Source organism: Ranitomeya imitator, chromosome 9 (genome assembly GCF_032444005.1).
Source record: "Ranitomeya imitator isolate aRanImi1 chromosome 9, aRanImi1.pri, whole genome shotgun sequence".
Lineage (NCBI taxonomy): Eukaryota > Metazoa > Chordata > Amphibia > Anura > Dendrobatidae > Ranitomeya > Ranitomeya imitator.
This window is the reverse complement of record NC_091290.1, coordinates 42,050,734-42,068,934: the sequence shown is the minus strand read 5'-3', so window position 1 is coordinate 42,068,934 and position 18,201 is coordinate 42,050,734. Positions and strand designations below refer to the sequence as shown.

The 18,201-nt window shown below is 43.2% G+C and overlaps 1 protein-coding gene across 3 annotated transcripts in view; it reads right to left on the bottom strand.

The window, feature by feature from the left end:
- Positions 1-18,201, bottom strand: part of CDC42BPG (CDC42 binding protein kinase gamma) — a 137,235-nt gene that overhangs the window by 56,658 nt on the left and 62,376 nt on the right. For all 3 annotated transcript variants that reach the window (XM_069739471.1, XM_069739470.1, XM_069739472.1), the window contains one exon: positions 7,794-7,877. In XM_069739471.1, coding sequence (XP_069595572.1) covers positions 7,794-7,877 — 84 coding nt within the window. The remainder of the gene's footprint in view (positions 1-7,793; positions 7,878-18,201) is intronic.

Here is an 18,201-nt window from a genome sequence, read left to right as displayed (position 1 = left end):
AACGAAATTTATTGTTTATTTTAAATTTTTGTGGAAAATCAAAACACTTAAAAGTGGGGCGTGCAATATTTTACGGCCCCTTTAACGTAATACTTTGTTGTGCCACCTTTTGCTGCGATTACAGCTGCAAGTCGCTTGGGGTATGACTATAATTTTTGTACATTGAGACACTGAAATCCTTGCCCATTCTTCCTTGGCAAACAGCTCGAGCTCAGTGAGGTTTGATGGAGATCGTTTGTGAACAGCAGTTTTCAGCTCTTTCCACAGATTCTCGATTGGATTGAGGTCTGGACTTTGACTTGGCCATTCTAACACCTGGATGCGTTTATTTGTGAACCATTCCATTGTAGATTTTGCTTTATGTTTGGGATCATTGTCTTGTTGGAAGACAAATCTCCATCCCAGTCTCAGGTCTTTTGCAGACTCCAACACGTTTTCTTCAAGAATGGTCCTGTATTTGGCTCCACCCATCTTCTCATAAATTTTAACCATCTTCCCTGTCCCCGCTGAAGAAAAGCAGGCGCAAACCATGATGCTTCCACCACCATGTTTGACAGTGGGGATGGCGTGTTCAGGGTGATGAGATGTGTTGCCTTTACACCAAACATATCGTTTGGCACTGTTGCCAAAAAGTTAGATTTTGGTTTCATTTGACCAGAGCACCATCTTCCACATGTTTGGTGGGTCTCCCAGGTGCCTTGTTGCAAACTTTAAACGACACTTTGTATGGCTATCTTTGAGAAATGGCTTTCTTCTTGCCACTCTTCCATAAAGGCTAGATTTGTGCAGTGTACAACTGATTGCTGTCCTATGGACAGACTGTCCCACCTCAGCTGTAGATCTCTACAGTTCATCCAGAGTGATCATGGGCCTCTTGGCTGCATCTCTGATCGGTCTTCTCCTTGTTTGAGATGAAAGTTTAGAGGGACGGCCGGGTCTTGGTAGATTTGCAGTGGTATGATACTCCTTCCATTTCAATATGATCGCTTGCACAGTGCTCCTTGGGATGTTTAAAGTCTTGGAAATCATTTTGTATCCAAAGCCAGCTTTAAACTTCTCCACAACAGTATCACGGAACTGCCTGCTGTGTTCCTTGGTCTTCATGATGCTCTATGTGCTTCAAACAGAGCCCTGAGACTATCACAGAGCAGGTGCATTTGTACAGAGACTTGATTACACACAGGTGGATTATATTTATCATCATTAGGCATTTAGGACAACATTGGATCATTCAGAGATCCACAATGAACTTCTGGAGTGAGAATGCTACACTGAAAATAAAGGGGCGGAATAATATTGCACGCCCCACTTTTCAGTTTTTGATTTTCCACAATGAAAATTTAAAATAACCAATACATTTTGTTCAACTTCACAACTGTGTTCCACTTGTTGTTGATTCTTCACCAAAAATTTACATTTGGTATCTATATGTTTGAAGCATGATATGTGGGAAAAGGTTGAAAAGTTCCAGGGAGCCGAATACTTTTGCAAGGCACTGTAATCTATGTGAAATGCCAAAGCATTTTATAGAATATACAAAACTGCAATCACTCAGCCAGTGATTTGGGCAGCATGAATTGCCTTACAGGTTACCTAGGCTGGCCTTTAAAGGGTTATTGTTTTATCTTTCTTCAGGAGTGCACCACTCCTCTGCAGTGCACTCCCAAAGATTGACAGCTGGAACCTCTGCGGCAGGGTCTGAACGGAGACGGCATGGGCCTCTGCGGCAGGGTCTGAACGGAGACGGCATGGGCCTCTGCGGCAGGGTCTGAACAGAGACGGCATGGGCCTCTGCGGCAGGGTCTGAACAGAGATGGCATGGGCCTCTGCGGCAGGGTCTGAACAGAGACGGCATGGGCCTCTGCGGCAGGATCTGAATGGAGACGGTATGGGCCTCTGTGGCAGGGTCTGAATGGAGGCGGCATGGGCCTCTGCGGCAGGGTCTGAACGGAGGCGGCATGGGCCTCTGCGGCAGGGTCTGAACGGAGACGGCATGGGCCTCTGCGGCAGGATCTGAATGGAGACGGTATGGGCCTCTGTGGCAGGGTCTGAACGGAGGCGGCATGATCCTCTGCGGCATGGTCTGAACGGAGGTGGCATGGGCCTCTGCACAGACTGATGGATTCTAACGGTCCATTTAGCTTCAGACTGGTGCTTGCAGGCTCAAAAAAAAAAAAAAAATAGAGTCTGCAAGTAGCGTGTGCCCCTTGCCTAAGTAATTGGCCAGTCAAAGGCTACGGTAAAAAGCTGTATACAACAGAATTAAAAATATTCTCCTTTCTTAAGAGCAAGGGATTTTTATTAAGAATTACAAAGTTGCTTGCTTTTACAAGTGCACTTTGCAATTTTACCCTTTCATGAAGAAGAGCATCCTTTTAAAAGGGGTGAATATTAAAAAATATTTATTTTCAGTTTCTTTAACATTTACCAATATGTAAAGGGATTGTCCACTACTTTTATACGGATGACCCATCTTTGGAGGTCTAAAAACATGCACCGATCAGTTATCACCTCTGGCAGCGGGATATAATCCATGGACTGTACTAGAAAAGCACAGATGCTGCCAGATGCGGATCAGTTCTTCTTAAAATACAAATCGGAGTGGATCTGTGGTTTCCAGAAGCAGCCATTACACAGTGTTCAGAGCTGTGCGGCTCTGCTCTGTACATTTATTTATTTTTTTTACATCCAGCCGTCACCAGAGCAGTTAACATCTTATTAACAGGGAGGGAACAGCTGACGGGTGTCAAACCCCCACCGATCTGACATAGCTGTCCTCTGCCTTTGACACAGTGGACCATTCCCTATTACTACAGACCCTCTCATCCTTTGGCATCACAGACTTGGCCCTATCCTGGATCTCGTCATACCTAACTGACCAAACATTCAGCGTCTCCCATTCACACACCACCTCCTCACCTCGCCCCCTATCTGTCGGAGTCCCGCAAGGTTCATTCCTAGGGCCCCTGCTCTTCTCCATTTACACCTTTGGCCTGGGACAGCTCAAAGAATCTCACGGTTTTCAGTATCATCTCTATGCTGACGACACACAGATCTACATCTCTGGACCAGATATCACCACCCTACTAACCAGAATCCCTCAATGTCTATCCGCTATTTCATCCTTCTTCTCTGCTAGATTTCTAAAACTTAACATGGACAAAACAGAATTCATTGTCTTTCCCCCATCTCACGCTACCCCACCCTCCCCCAACGAACCTATCCATTAGGCCTCTTTCACACGTCCGTGGCTCCGGTACGTGTAGTGACAGTTTTCTCATGTACCGGAGACACTGACACACATAGACCCATTAGGATCTATGTGTTTCTGCACATGTGCGTGTTTTCATACGGACCGTGTGTCCATGTGCAAAACACATAGACATGTCCGTTTTTTACCGGCAGCACGGACCACAATACGGACAGCACACGTGCACACGGAGAACAGTGTGCACTCTCCTCCGTGTGCACGTACCGCCCGCAGGAGAGACAGCGCTACAGTAAGTGCTGTCCCCGCTGCGTGTGGTGCTGAAGCCGGTATTCATCCCTTCTCCCCAGCAGGAGAAGGAGAGGAGACGAGACATCGCAGGAGCTGGGTGAGTATTTCCCGGCAGGCAAGCGGGAGGGGGGGTGGGGGGCACAGGGGATGGGAGGCGGGAGGGGACGCACAAACTTTATTTTTAAGGGAAAATAAATAAAAAAAACATTTGATTTTTCATTCCTGCTCTCCAGCGAACGCTGCTGGGGAGAAGGGATGAATACCGGCTTCAGCACCGCACGCAGGGGACAGCGCTCAACTGTAGCGCTGTCTCCTGCACGGTCCGTGTGGTCCTCAGTCGGCACACGGCTGCCGCACGTGTGCCACACTGATGTGCTACGTGAGCACACGGACACGGATAATTCCGGTACCGATTTTCCTGGTACCGGAATTATCTGGACGTGTGAAAGAGGCCTTACAGTAAACGGCTGCTCACTCTCCCCATTCCCACAAGCTCGCTGTCTCGGGGTAATCCTTGACACTGATCTCTCCTTCAAACAGCATATCCAAGCCCTTTTCACTTCCTGCCGCCTTCAACTCAAAAATATTTCACGGATCCATACATTCCTAAACCAAGAATCTGCAAAAACTCTAGTTCATGCCCTCATCTCCCGCCTCGACTACTGTAACCTCCTGCTCTGTAGCCTCCCCTCGAACACTCTCGCACCCTTCCACTCTATTCTAAACTCAGCTGCCCGACTAATCCACCTGTCTCCCCGCTATTCCCCGGCCTCTCCCCTCTGTCAATCCCTTCACTGGCTCCCCATTACCCAGAAACTCCAGTACAAAAGCCTAACCATGACATACAAAGCCATCCACAACCTGTCTCCTCTATACATCTGTGACCTCGTCTCCCGGTACTTTCCTGCACGCAACCTCCAATCCTCACAAGATCTTCTCTACTCCCCTCTTATCTCCTCTTCCCACAATCGCATACAAGATTTCTCTCGCGCATCACCCCTACTCTAGAACTCTCTACCACAACAGTTCTCTCACCTACCATCGAAACCTTCAAAATGAACCTGAAGACTCGCCTCTTCCGACAAGCCTACAACCTGCAGTAACCACTGATCCACCAAACCGCTGCACGATCAGCTCTATCCTTACCTACTGTATCCTCATCCATTCCTTGTAGATTGTGAGCCCTCACGGGCAGGGTCCTCACTCCTCCTGTACCAGTTATGACTTGTATTGTTCAAGATTATTGTACCTGTTTTTATTATGTATATCCCTCCTCACATGAAAAGTGCCATGGAATAAATGGTGCTATAATAATAAATAATAATATTAAAGATAGGTCATCAATATAAAATTAACTGACCACTTCTTTGACTGAATCTGGTAAATGTTGCTATAATTTTAAGGCTGAGTTACGCAACTAGTGAATTACTAGGTTGTAATGATGAGAAGGTATACTCGTTGCTCGGGTTTTCCCGAGCACGCTAGGGTGGTCTCCGAGTATTTATACTGCTCGGAGATTAAGTTTTCATCGCCTCAGCAGCATGATTTACAGCTATTAGCCAGCTTGATTACATGTGGGGATTATCTAGCAACCAGGCACTAGCAACAGCTACTAGCCAGGCGGAGTACATGTGGGGGACATGTACTCAGCCTGGCTAGTAGCTGTAAATCATTCAGCTGCCGTGATGAAAACTAAATCTCCGAACCCTAACAAATACTCGGAGGTCACCCGAGCGTACTCGGAAAAACCCAAGCAATGAGTACACTCGCTCATCACTACTAGGTTGCATCAAACGACTTCTAAAAAACAGTTTCCTGCGCTAATTTGACCTTGGCTGAAAGTAATGTGAAGTCAGTGATTCATATACAAGTCTATCATCTACATAAAAGTGTCTCTTCATAAAACGGAATCCTCCCTTTCTCGGTTTCACTTCAAAGCATCTGATCATACAACAGCAAGCCTCTGGTTTCCCACCATCATTTACAGAAAAAGTGAGAGGAACAAAAAAAAAAAAGTGAAAAATGAATGGGAAATTGTTGTATGCAGGAGAGCTGCTACCAAGTGTACAGAACGGAGGCAGATAGCAAACAGATCCCTGCAGATGAAGCTCCGGATCCAAGCTTACTAAAGGGCAGCAACTGAATCAGCACAACATCTTGAACTTCTCCAAGTTCATTTTGACACTTTTTGGGCAAATATTTGAGAAAAATATTAAGGAAAGCTCCACAATTATAAAATAAAAAAAATTCTAAAATGTTGCAAATCTATCATTTATTTAACAGCCTTCAGCTTGATCTTGAGCCATGATGACTTGCAGATGAACGCTCTGAAGATCGATCTTGTGAAAGCCTAGAGAGGTCCACCAGGGTCTTCTCCGCAGTTATATTAATTGTATTAAGCCATCGGGTTTGCTGGTCTTCCTCTTTGCCTTGTTCCATCTAACATACCTGTTATTGACTGATGTTACTATGGCTGGCATATACTAATGATAAAAGGAGGAAACAGGACGGTACCGTTTTATACCAGGTGATCACAATGAGATTGGATTTATTTTGCATGGACATTTATTTGCTAAAAAGAGGTTAACAGGTCAAATTGATTAGCAAAAAAAGAAGGCAGAAGGGGACATAAGTTTTTTTTTCTTAAATAGTACATTAACCACTTGAATGACTAGTAAACAACTATATTCTTGCAGGACTCAACCAAGAATTTCAGCATATGGTATACAGACTTTCACCTGTCAGACATTTATGGATCAGAGATGGGAATACTACTTTAAGGTTTACAAATAATCTAATGTTTTGTTGCATTAAAAAATTACAATATTTTGACCAATTTAGGCAGGTTTCACAAATTTGATATTCACGGTTTAGTACAGACCGACCGTGGGTCTCCTGACCAAAATTCCACTATTTCATAGGTGCACCGTTGTGTGAAAAAGTGTTTGCCCCCTTGCTGATTTCCTAGTCTTTTGCATGTTTGTCACACTTAAATGTTTCAGATCAAAAAAACAAAATTAAATATTAGACAAAGATAACACAAGTAAACACAAAACGCAGTGGTTTTCATCTTGAAACTCTGCTATGCAAGCCATTTTTGCCCAGTCTCTTTCTTATGCTAGAGTCATGAACACTGACCTTAATTGAGGCAAGAGAGGTCTGCAGTTCTTTGGATGTTGTTGTGAGGTCTTTTGTGACATCTGATGAGTTGTTGCTGCGCTCGTAGGGTAATTTTGGTCGACCAACCACTCCTGAGGAAGGTTCACCACTGTTCCATATTTTCACCATTTGTGGATAATGACTCTCACCCCGGTTCGCTGAAGTCCCAATGCTTCAGAAATTGCTTGATAACCTTTTCCACAATGATAGATCTCAATTACTTGGTTTCTCATTTGTTCCAAAATGTCTTTGAGTCGCAGCATGAGGTCTAGTTTTTGAGGATCTTTTGGTCAATTTGTAAGGCAGGTCCTATTTAAGTGATTTCTTGATTGAGAACAGGTGTGTAACAAGGACTGGGTGTGGGTAGGGAAATTGAACTGAGCTTCCCAAAGATATGATAAACCACAGTTAAATTAGGTTTTAAGGAGGACATTCGCTTTTCACACAGGTTCCTGTAGGTTTGGATTTCTTTTTGCCTATACAAAGACTGCATTTTGTGCTTACTTGTGTTATCTTTGTCTAATATTTAAATTTGTTTAGTGATATGAAACATTTGAGTGTCACAAACATGCAAAAGAATAGGCAATCAGGAAGTGGGAAAACACTTTCACACAACTGTATTTGAGCACCAGTCAGAAGACATGTGGCTGGTCCACATTTGGGCTGATTTAACTCATCCATGTTTCATGGTCTGTGATATATAACCTCTCTATAGTCTGCATTTTGCTGTTCGAGCTGGCACACCAACAGCCAACATTCACTGACTCTTTCCTCTGAATAGGCAGAGATTTCAATCAGTCAATAAGGTACTAACTGAGCTCCATTCCCAAGTCCAATTTGCAACAATCATCCTAGTTGCATCCTAGCATTGTCCGATTTACAGTACATTGCCTGGTTGCTTTGAAAATATGAGAAAAACTAAAAAAAGACACAAATAGAAAAAGATGGATACTGACCAAAAACAGGTAAAAAAAAAAAAAAATCAGTCCTTTTTATTGGCCCTTTATACAAAACACTATACATTATCTGTTGAGCTTCTTTCCTCTATAATAGACTATAATGGACTACTCGAAGGTCAAACATCTAACAAATCCCTGTATTCACACAAGCATTTCTTCAATGAGCTACAACTTACCTCCGCTCGTTTCAACATCTCCCATTTATGTAAAATTTTCATGGCAAAGATTTTTCCACTTCCTTTCATTTTCACAACTGCTACCTGAAAAAAAAATGAAAGTTTTAGGAATAGATGGCAGATAAAAAGGAAGGAAGAGCAACTAATATTAATTAAAAGGACACCAGGGGACATTTTTTTTTTTTTTTGTAACCACAGTATCACAAAAGTTAAAAAGGGTTTTCTGGTTTCAGAAAATCCTATCCCCAAGCATATTTTGTAAAAAAAAAAAAATTAAGTAAACTGTGCTTTGCTCACTCACCCCAGATGATCCAGTGCGTAGACAGGACGAGACACTGTGCTCACTGGTTGGCTGCAGCGCTGTCAAAGTCACGTGACTGACAGCGCTGTGGACAATAACAGACATTGGGAGATGCAACACTGGACCCAGGGAGGGTGGGTAAAGCAAAGTTATATTTAGTTTCTTTTGGAAACAAGCTTCAGCCTGGGGACAGGGTTTTTGTTTTGTTTTTTAATTATTTCTCAGTTCTTTGTTGAGATGTTCACATTCAGACCCAATGACAGACGGAGATACCAAATTTACAGTAGATACTATGATATTTGTCAGGTACCATCTTGGATACTGTGGAAATACAGATGTATTCATTGCATCAATATCCAGAACCCAATAGGCATGAATTGTAATAAAAGTGTACATGTAAGGCAGTGTTCACATCTATGCCGAGGTTCTAAGATAAAATTCTGGACATCATGATGAAAATCTATTCCGGTTCTGTCACTGCCATTTTTATTGCTTTACTCCCATGACTGGGTAGAACAAAAGTAATGCAGATGTGGCTATAACCTAAAAAAAAAACAAAAAAAAAAAAACATTCAAACACCGGCACGCACCTGCTGAAAAATTTGCAAGGTGGATATTCCGCAGTAAGTTTGCACAGGCAAATTACACAAAAAAAGTTGTTTGGCTATTGCTGTGGAAATGCCGTGGGTACAGAAGACGTTATTAATTTACAATATCAAGAGTATCTGCAGCCTGCAGATGTGCAATCCGCAGTGGACGGCGCTCAATTTATGCTGCAGGTTCTCCCTGAATGTGATTTCAAAAGAGGTAAAAAAAAACACTGGTCCTGCAAAAAGCAGGACATATTCCATCTAGAAATTCCACTGCGTATTTGACCAGTGTAAATCTACGCTAAGAATGTAATCTCATGGAAAGATATTGTGTAATTAAAGAACAGAAATAAAACAGGAAATGTTATCAGATTCGGTTAGTAGCACAGCCTTGGGCTTTGAACCGGTAACTTTATGATAAGCACATCTAAGCATATTTATTCATTAAAAAAATATATACCGGTATATATTATATATCGCGTAATAAACAGGCAATCACTGCATGTGTTATGGCTGTCGAACACCCACAGGACATGGAGTCGCGGGGACCCGAACACCTTATCCGAGCACATTCGCTCATCGCCACTTTAGAGAGATTTCACATCCTCCCCTAGGTTGATCCCTTCTTGCGCTCACACGCCATTTCTCTATTTGGGATGATGCATCACTTCTCAGCTTCGCTCACACACCTGACCTGATGTCTCCTTAATTTCTCCTTTCTGCCATGATTTTCCAATCGGAATTCTCAGCAAGATTGATTCAGTTGCAACAAATGGCAAAGTGATCGTTAATAGAAAAGACCGTCCTTCACTAGCACTTCGTTGAGATCCTTTATATTCAACATAGACAACATTATAGCTGATCTGTCACCAGATTTCAACAAGGCACGCACAGACGTACGTACATACATACATACTATATTTTCTGGTGTTTAAGTACTTTTTAACCCCTGAAAATCTTCTCAAAAGTCGGGTATCGTCTTATACGCCAGGTGTCGTCTTATAGGGCAGGTGCGGAGTAATCTGCGGTCGCCGCATATTGTGGGGGGAGCGGTCCCAATGACGAGGTGAGGGGGCGCCTCACCGGGAAGGTGTAAGTGAAGCAGAGGCAGAGGCAGAGAAGGAGATAATAGGATACAAGGGTGAGCCAGATGAGTGATAGTTGAGTGTTTTTCTAGACACAGCACTGCTCTCTCTTTTTTGCATACCCCTGGCATCCCAGACGCTGACAGTTTGCTTCACTTACACCTTCCTGGTGAGGCGCTCCCTCACCTCGTCATCGGGACCACTCCCCCCCACTATATACGTCGACCGCAGATTGCTCCGCACCCACCCTACAAAACGACACCCGGCATATAAGACAACCCCCGACTTTTGAGAAGATTTTATATTTTAACTGGAAAAGTTGGGGGTCGTCTTATACGCCCAGTCATCTTATACGCCGGAAAGTACGGTACATACATACATACATACATACATTTGTTCTGGCGGGACTTCCAAAGTACTCATTTTAATTTCAGGATTGTACAGCTAGTTTTACATGGATTTTCAAACGAAGAACCCCAGCCTCATCAGGATTTAGATACACATACTAGTATATCTTGTGTACACCGTGTGCAGAATTATTAGGCAAGTTGTATTTTGATCACATGATACTTTTTATACATGTTGTCCTACTCCAAGCTGTTCAGGCTTGAGAGCCAACTACCAATTAAGTAAATGAGGTGATGTGCATCTCTGTAATGAGGAGGGGTGTTGTCTAATTACATCAAAACCCTATATAAGGTGTGCTTAAATATTAGGCAACTTCCTTTCCTTTGGCAAAATGGGTCAGAAGAGAGATTTGACGGACTCTGAAAATTCCAAAATTGTGAGATATCTTGCAGAGTGATGCAGCAGTCTTAAAATTGCCAAACTTTTGAAGCGTGATCACCAAACAATCAAGCGTGTTATGGCAAATAGCCAACAGGGTCGCAAGAAGCGTGTTGGGCAAAAAAGGCGCAAAATAACTGTCCATGAATTGAGGAAAATCAAGCGTGAAGCTGCCAAGATGCCATTTGCCACCAGTTTTGCCATATTTCAGAGCTGCAATGTTACTGGAGTAACAAAAAGCACAAGGTGTGCGATACTCAGGTACATGACCATGGTAAGGAAGGCTGAAAAACGACCACCTTTGAACAAGAAACATAAGATATTTCTTGGCCCAGTCTTGACATTTTATCTTAAGACTGACTTTTCAAAGGTTTTATGGACTGATGAAATGAGTGACTCTTGATGGGCCAGATGTATGGGCCAGAGGCTGGATCAGTAAAGGGCAGAGAGCTCCACTCCGACTCAGACGCCAGCAAGGTGGAGGTGGGGTACTCGTATGGGCTGGTATCATCAAAGATGAACATGTGGGACCTTTTCGGGTTGAGGATGGAGTGAAGCTCAACTCCCAGACCTACTGCCAGTTTCTGGAAGACTACTTCAAGCAGTGGTACAGGAAGAAGTCGGTATCGTTCAAGAAAAACATGATTTTCATGCAGGACAATGCTCCATCACATGCCTCCAACTACTCCACAGCGTGGCTGGCTAGTAAAGGTCTCAAAGAAGAAAAAATAATGACATGATCCCCTTGTTCACCTGATCTGAACCCCATAGAGAACCTGTGGTCCCTCATAAAATGTGAGATCTACAGGGAGGGAAAACAGTCCACCTCTCGGAACAGTGTCTGGAGGCTGTGGTGGCTGCTGCACGCAATGTTCATCATAAACAGATCAAGCAACTGACAATATATGGATGGAGGCTGCTGAGTGTCATCATAAAGAAAGGTGGCTATATTGGTCACTAAATTTTTGGGGGTTTTAGTTTTTAGAATGTCAGAAATATTTATTTCTAAATGTTGTGCAGTTATATTAGTTTACCTGGTGAAAATAAACAAGTGAGATGGGAATATATTTGTTTTTTATTAAGTTGCCTAATAATTCTGCACAGTAATAGTTACCTGCACAAACAGATATCCTCCTAAGATAGCCAAATCTAAAAAAAAACACTCCAACTTCCAAAATTATTAAGCTTTGATGTTTATGAGTCTTTTGGGTTGATTGAGAACATAGTTGTTGATCAATAATTAAAAATAATACTCTAAAATACAACTTGCCTAATAATTCTGCACACAGTGTAGTTACTCTATGGACTTAAAAAAACGCTCAGGAAACTATTGATTTTATATAGGAGACATGTCTCCGATTTTTCAGACTAATCAGGTTTTTTTTTTCCACCCGAGGTCAGATGAAAATCAGCAATTCAAGTCAATGGGTACGTAACAAAAAAAAAAAAATCGAACTGCACTTGGATGACATCAGAGAGCAGTCAGATTTTCACAGACTGTCAGAGATAAATGGATAATACTTGGACCACACTCAGTCAAGTCTGAACAGAATAAGGCTTCTTTCACACTAGCGTCGGAATCTCCCCGTCGCAATGCGACACTAGCGTTTGCTGCATTGCACAATGGGTGCAGCGGATGCATTTTTCCGGCGCATCCGCTGCCCCATTGTAAGGTGCGGGGAGGTGGGGGCGGAGTTCCGGCCTCGCATGCGCGGTCGGAAAAAGCGGTCCGTCGGGAGAAAAAAACGTTACATGTAGGGTTTTTTTCTCCCAACGGTCCGGCAAAGCACGACGCATCCGTCGCAAGACGGATGCGAAGTGTGCCAATCCGTCGCAAATGCATCGTCAATAGAAGTCTATGGGGAAAAAACGCATCCTGCAAGCACTTTTGCAGGATGCGTTTTTTCTGCAAAACGACGCATTGTGACGGATTTAAAAAAACGCTAGTGTGAAAGTACCCTAATCTGTCTTTTTTTGCACATGGAAAAATTGTAGTCTGCTTTAGGCCTCATTTATAGATACAACACGCTGCATATCCTATGTCTTCTATACCATACACAGCTCGAGGTGGCTGCCATTCTGAAAAAGATTCTAAGACACTGAACTTGGTAGTCAGCTGTCCGTACCTAGAACATGAATTCCTCAGCTCTGGATGTTGCCCTTTATACAAAGGTCTTTTCAGGCTATTAAAATTACTCAATTACTTTTTTTTTTGTTAGCAACTTGTTCTGTTCTACCAATTTAACAGAAAGCTATGACAACGAAACTAAATGGGCACCGCTATGTGTCCTAAATGTTGACAAAGAACAGGATGAGTAGATTGTTCCAACAAAGCATCTAAACCACTCCATTACACAACCCCTAGATCCCTTAGTGACTTCACATTCTCCCATGGGTTTATCCTGTGCGCCCTCAAATGCCTTTTGTTTGGAATAACACATCCTCCATGAGCTCATCCATACCAATGCAGAAATTGCCTTTTATTGCATACAATATTCTGGTCTTTAAAGAAAAGATCAGAAAGCAAGCTGCAAAGTTTTCAAAAAGGACCATTTGGACAAACACCCATGTGAAAGAGCATCGAACACTGCTGCCGGTGATACAAATGCTTAATGTCAGACCACGCACCTCTGCTTCTTCTGGGCTGCTCTGTCGACGGGGCGCGACTGCAGACGTCATGCTGACTGACAGCTGGCTCCCCACACTTTGGCAGCGAGGAGACCGCAGTCAATCAGCATGATGTTGGCAGTAGTGCCCAGTCAAAACAGCAGAGCGGAAGGGAAGCCACTGACCTGTCGACGTGACGTTAGCGGAAGCCACTGAATCGCCAGTAAGAGCGGTCTGTGACCACTGTGCCAGTAGAGAACGGCGCCGGAGACAACAGGCAGGTAACAAAAACCTGCCTCTGTTTTTTCTCCTTTAATTTCACTCTGGGCCTAAAAAACTTAGTCCTGGCTAGACCATTTCACAAGCAGCATGACTTTTTTTTGCCTTCTGGTTCAACACAATGCCCTAGTTAGATTATACAGGGGCTTCTTACTAAATTAGAATATCATCAAAAAGTTTATTTCAGTTCAATACTAAAAGTGAAACTCATTATATTGAGTATTTACAAACATTGTGATCTATTTCAAGTGTTTATATCAGTTAACCCCTTCATGACCCAGCCTATTTTGACCTTAATGACCTGGCCATTTTTTGCAATTCTGACCAGTGTCCCTTTATGAGGTAATAACTTGGGAACGCTTCAACGGATCCTAGCAATTCTGAGAATGTTTTTTCGTGACATATTGGGCTTCATGTTAGTAGTAAATTTAGGTCAATAATTTTTGCGTTTATTTGTGAAAAAAAAAATTGGCAAAAATGTTAAAAGTTTCGCAATTTTAAAATTTTGAATTTTTATTTTGTTAAACCAGAGAGTTATGTGACACAAAATAGTTAAATAAATAACATTACTCACATGTCTACTTTACATCAGCACAATTTTGGAAACAAATTTTTTTTTGCTAGGAAGTTATAAGGGTTAAAATTTGACCAGCAATTTCTCATTTTTACAACAAAATGTACAAAACCATTTTTTTTAGGGAACACCTCACATTTGAAGTCAGTTTGAGGGGTCTATGTGGCTGAAAATACCCAAAAGTGACACCATTATAAAAACTGCACCCCTCAAGGTGCTCAAAACCAAATTCAAGAAGTTTATTAACCCTTCAGGTGCTTCACAGCAGCAGAAGCAACATGGAAGGAAAAAATTAACATTTCACTTTTTAGTCACAAAAATGATCATTTAGCAACAATTTTTTTTATATTCCCAAGGGTAAAAGGAGAAACTGGACCCCGAAAGTTATTGTACAATTTGTCCTGAGTACGCCGATACCCCATATGTGGGGGGGAACCACTGTTTGGGCGCATGACAGGGCTCGGAAGGGAAGGAGGGCCATTTGAGTTTTTGAATGAAAAATTGGCTCCAATCTTTAGCGGACACTATGTTGCGTTTGGAGAGCCCCTGGTGTGCCTAAACAGTAGAAACCCCCCACAAGTGACCCCATTTTGGAAACTAGACCCCCCAAGGAACTTATCTAGATGTGTGGTGAGCACTTTGAACCCCCAAATACTTCACAGAAGTTTATAATGCAGAACTGTGAAAATAAAAAATAATTTTTCTTTCCTCAAATTATTTTTTAGCAAGCAATTTTTTTTATTTTTACAAGGATAACAGGAGAAATTGGACCCCAAAAGTTGTTGTCCAGTTTGTCCTGAGTACGCTGATACCCCATATGTGGGGGGGAACCACTGTTTGGGCACACGTCAGGGCTCGGAAGGGAAGTGACGTTTTGAAATGCAGACTTTGATGGAATGGTCTGCAGGAGTCGGGTTGCGTTTGCAGAGCCCCTGATGTGAATAAACAGTAGAAACCCCCCACAAGTGACCCCATTTTGGAACCTAAACCCCCCCCCAAGGAACTTATCTAGATGTGTGGTGAGCACTTTGAACCCCCAAGTGCTTCACAGAAATTTATAACGCAGAGCCATGAAAATAAAAAATCATTTTTTTCCCACAAAAATAAGTTTTTAGCCCCATTTTTTTTTCCCAAGGGTAACAGGAGAAATTAGACCCCCAAAGTTGTTGTGCAATTTTTCCTGAGTACGCTGATAACCCATATGTTTGGGTTAACCACTGTTTGGGCGCATGTTGGGGCTCGGAAGGGAGCGCACCATTTGACTTTTTGAACGCAAGATTAGCTGGAATCAATGGTGGCACCATGTCGTGTTTGGAGACCCCTGATGTGCCTAAACAGTGGAAACCCCTCAATTCTAACTCCAACACTAACCCCAACACACCCCTAACCCTAATCTTAACCCTATTTCCAACCCTAACCCTAATTCCAACCCTAACCCTAAGTTTATGTGCCCACGTTGCGGATTTGTGATTTCCTCGCAGTTTTCCAAAAATCCGCAGGTAAAACGCACTGCGTTTTACCTGCAGATTTACCACGGATTTCCAGTGTTTTTTGTGCGGATTTCACCTGCGGATTCCCATTGAGGAATCTAACCCGAACCCTAGCTCTAACCCGAACCCTAGCTCTAACCCAAACCCTAGCTCTAACCCGAACCCTAGCTCTAACCCGAACCCTAGCTCTAACCCGAACCCTAGCTCTAACCCGAACCCTAGCTCTAACCCAAACCCTAGCTCTAACCCAAACCCTAGCTCTAACCCAAACCCTAGCTCTAACCCAAACCCTAGCTCTAACCCAAACCCTAGATCTAACCCGAACCCTAGCTCTAACCCTAACTCTAACCCTAACTCTAACCCTAACCCTAGCTCTAACCCTAACCCTAGCTCTAACCCTAACCCTAGTTCTAACCCTAACCCTAGTTCTAACCCTAACCCTAGTTCTAACCCTAACCCTAGTTCTAACCCTAACCCTAGTTCTAACCCTAACTCTAGTTCTATCCCTAACCCTAGCTCTAACCCTAACCCTAGTTCTAACCCTAGTTCTAACCCCAACCCTAGTTCTAACCCTAACCGCGATCAAAATGTACCTGGAACGAATCTGCCGGCCGATTCGGCGGGCGCACTGCGCATGCGCCTGCCATTTTGGAAGATGGCGGCGCCCATGGAGAAGACGGACGGATATTGGGAGGGACACCGGAGCTCGGTAAGTATGCGAGGGTGGTATCGGACAGCGGGGGGGGGGGAGATCGGACTGCGGGGAGAGCGGACAGGAGGACAGAGGGGAGCAGAGGGGAGGAGGAGATCGGTGGCAGATCGCGGTCTCCAGCCATGGCTGATGCTATTGCAGCATCAGCCATGGCTGGATTGTAATATTTCACCAATTTTCATTGGTGAAATATTACTATCCCTCTGATTGAAAGTGAAACGCCACTTTCAACTGCCAATCAGAGCGATCGTAACCACGGGGGGCGAAGCCACCCCCCCAGGCTCAAGTACCACTCACCCTGTCCCTGCAGGTAGGGTGAAATTACAGTTAACCCTTTCACCTGACCTGCAGGAGCGCGATCCGACGTGACGCATATGCTGAGTCACAGGTTTTCATGACGCATACGCTGCGTCAAAGGTTGGGAAGGGGTTAATGTTGATGATTATGGCTTACAGCCAATGTAAACCCAAAAGTCATCTCGGTAAAATTAGAATAATTAACAAAAAACACCTGCTAAGGCTTCCTAAGCGTTTAAAAAAGGTCCCTTAGTCTGTTTCAGTAGCTCCACAATCATGGGGAAGACTGCTGACTTGACAGATGTCCAGAAGGCAGTCATTGACACACTCCAGAAGGAGGGTAAGCCACAAATGGTCATTGCTAAAGAAGCTTCACAGAGTGCTGTATCAAAGCATATTAATGGAAAGTTGCTTGGAAGAAAAAAAGTGTGGTAGAAAAAGGTGAACAAGCAACCGGGATAACCGCAGCCTTCAAAGGATTGTTAAGATAAAGCCAGTCAACATTTTGGGGGAGATTCACAAATGGCTGGAGATATTGCTTCAAGAGCCACCACACACACAGACATATCCAGGACCTGGGTTACAAGTTTCCCATTCCTTGTGTCAAGCCACTCATGACCAATAGACAACACCAAAAGCATCTTACCTGGGCCAAGGAGAAAAATAACTGGACTGTTGCTTAGTGGTCCAATGTGTTGAATTCCAAATGAAATGCAAAATTTGCTTTCATCTGAAATCAAGGTCCCAGATTCTGGAGGAAGAGTGGAGAGGCCACAATCCAAGCTGCTGAGGTCTAGTGTGAAGTTTCCACAATCAGTGATGGTTTGGGGAGCCATGTCATCTGCTGGTGTAGGTCCACAGTGTTATATCAAGACCAAAGTCAGCGCAGCCATCTACCAGGAAAGTTTAGCGCACATCATGCTTACCTCTGCTGACAAGCTTTTTGGAGATGGAAATTTCATTCTCCAGCAGGGCTTGGCGCCTGTCCACACTGCCAAAAATATGAATACCTGGTTTAAAAACAACAGTATCACTGTGCTTGATTGGCCAGCAAACTCGCCTAACCTTAACTCCATAGAGAATCTATGGAGTATTGTCAAGAGGAAGATGAGAGACACCAGACCCAACAATGCAGACGACCTGAAGGCTGCTATCAAAGCAACCATAACCCCTCAGCAGTGCCACAGGCTGATCGCCTCCATGCCACCCAGCATTGATGCAGTAATTGATGCAGAAGGAGCCCCGACCAAGTTTTGAGTGCATTTACTGAGCATACATTTCAGTAGGCCAACATTTAGGATTTTGAATCCATTTTCTAGCTGGTGTTATAAAGTATTCTAATTTACTGAGATGACTTTTGGATTTTCATTGGCTGTAAGCCATAATCATCAACATTAACAGCAAAAAAAATATGTGAAATAGATCACTCTGTTTGTAATGACTATATATTACATAAGTTTCACTTTTTGTATTGAAGAACTGAAATAAATTACGGTAACTTTTTGATGATATTCTGATATTGTGAGAAGCACCTGTAAAATACAGTGATGTAACTTAAGATGTAGAGACAGAAAATACCTTCCTTACAGGTTTTCCATGTAGCTCATGACATAATGATAATGATTATTATCCACCACCTTGAAAGTTGCACTTTAAAAAGGGATTGTCCAGGATTAAACTTTTAATTG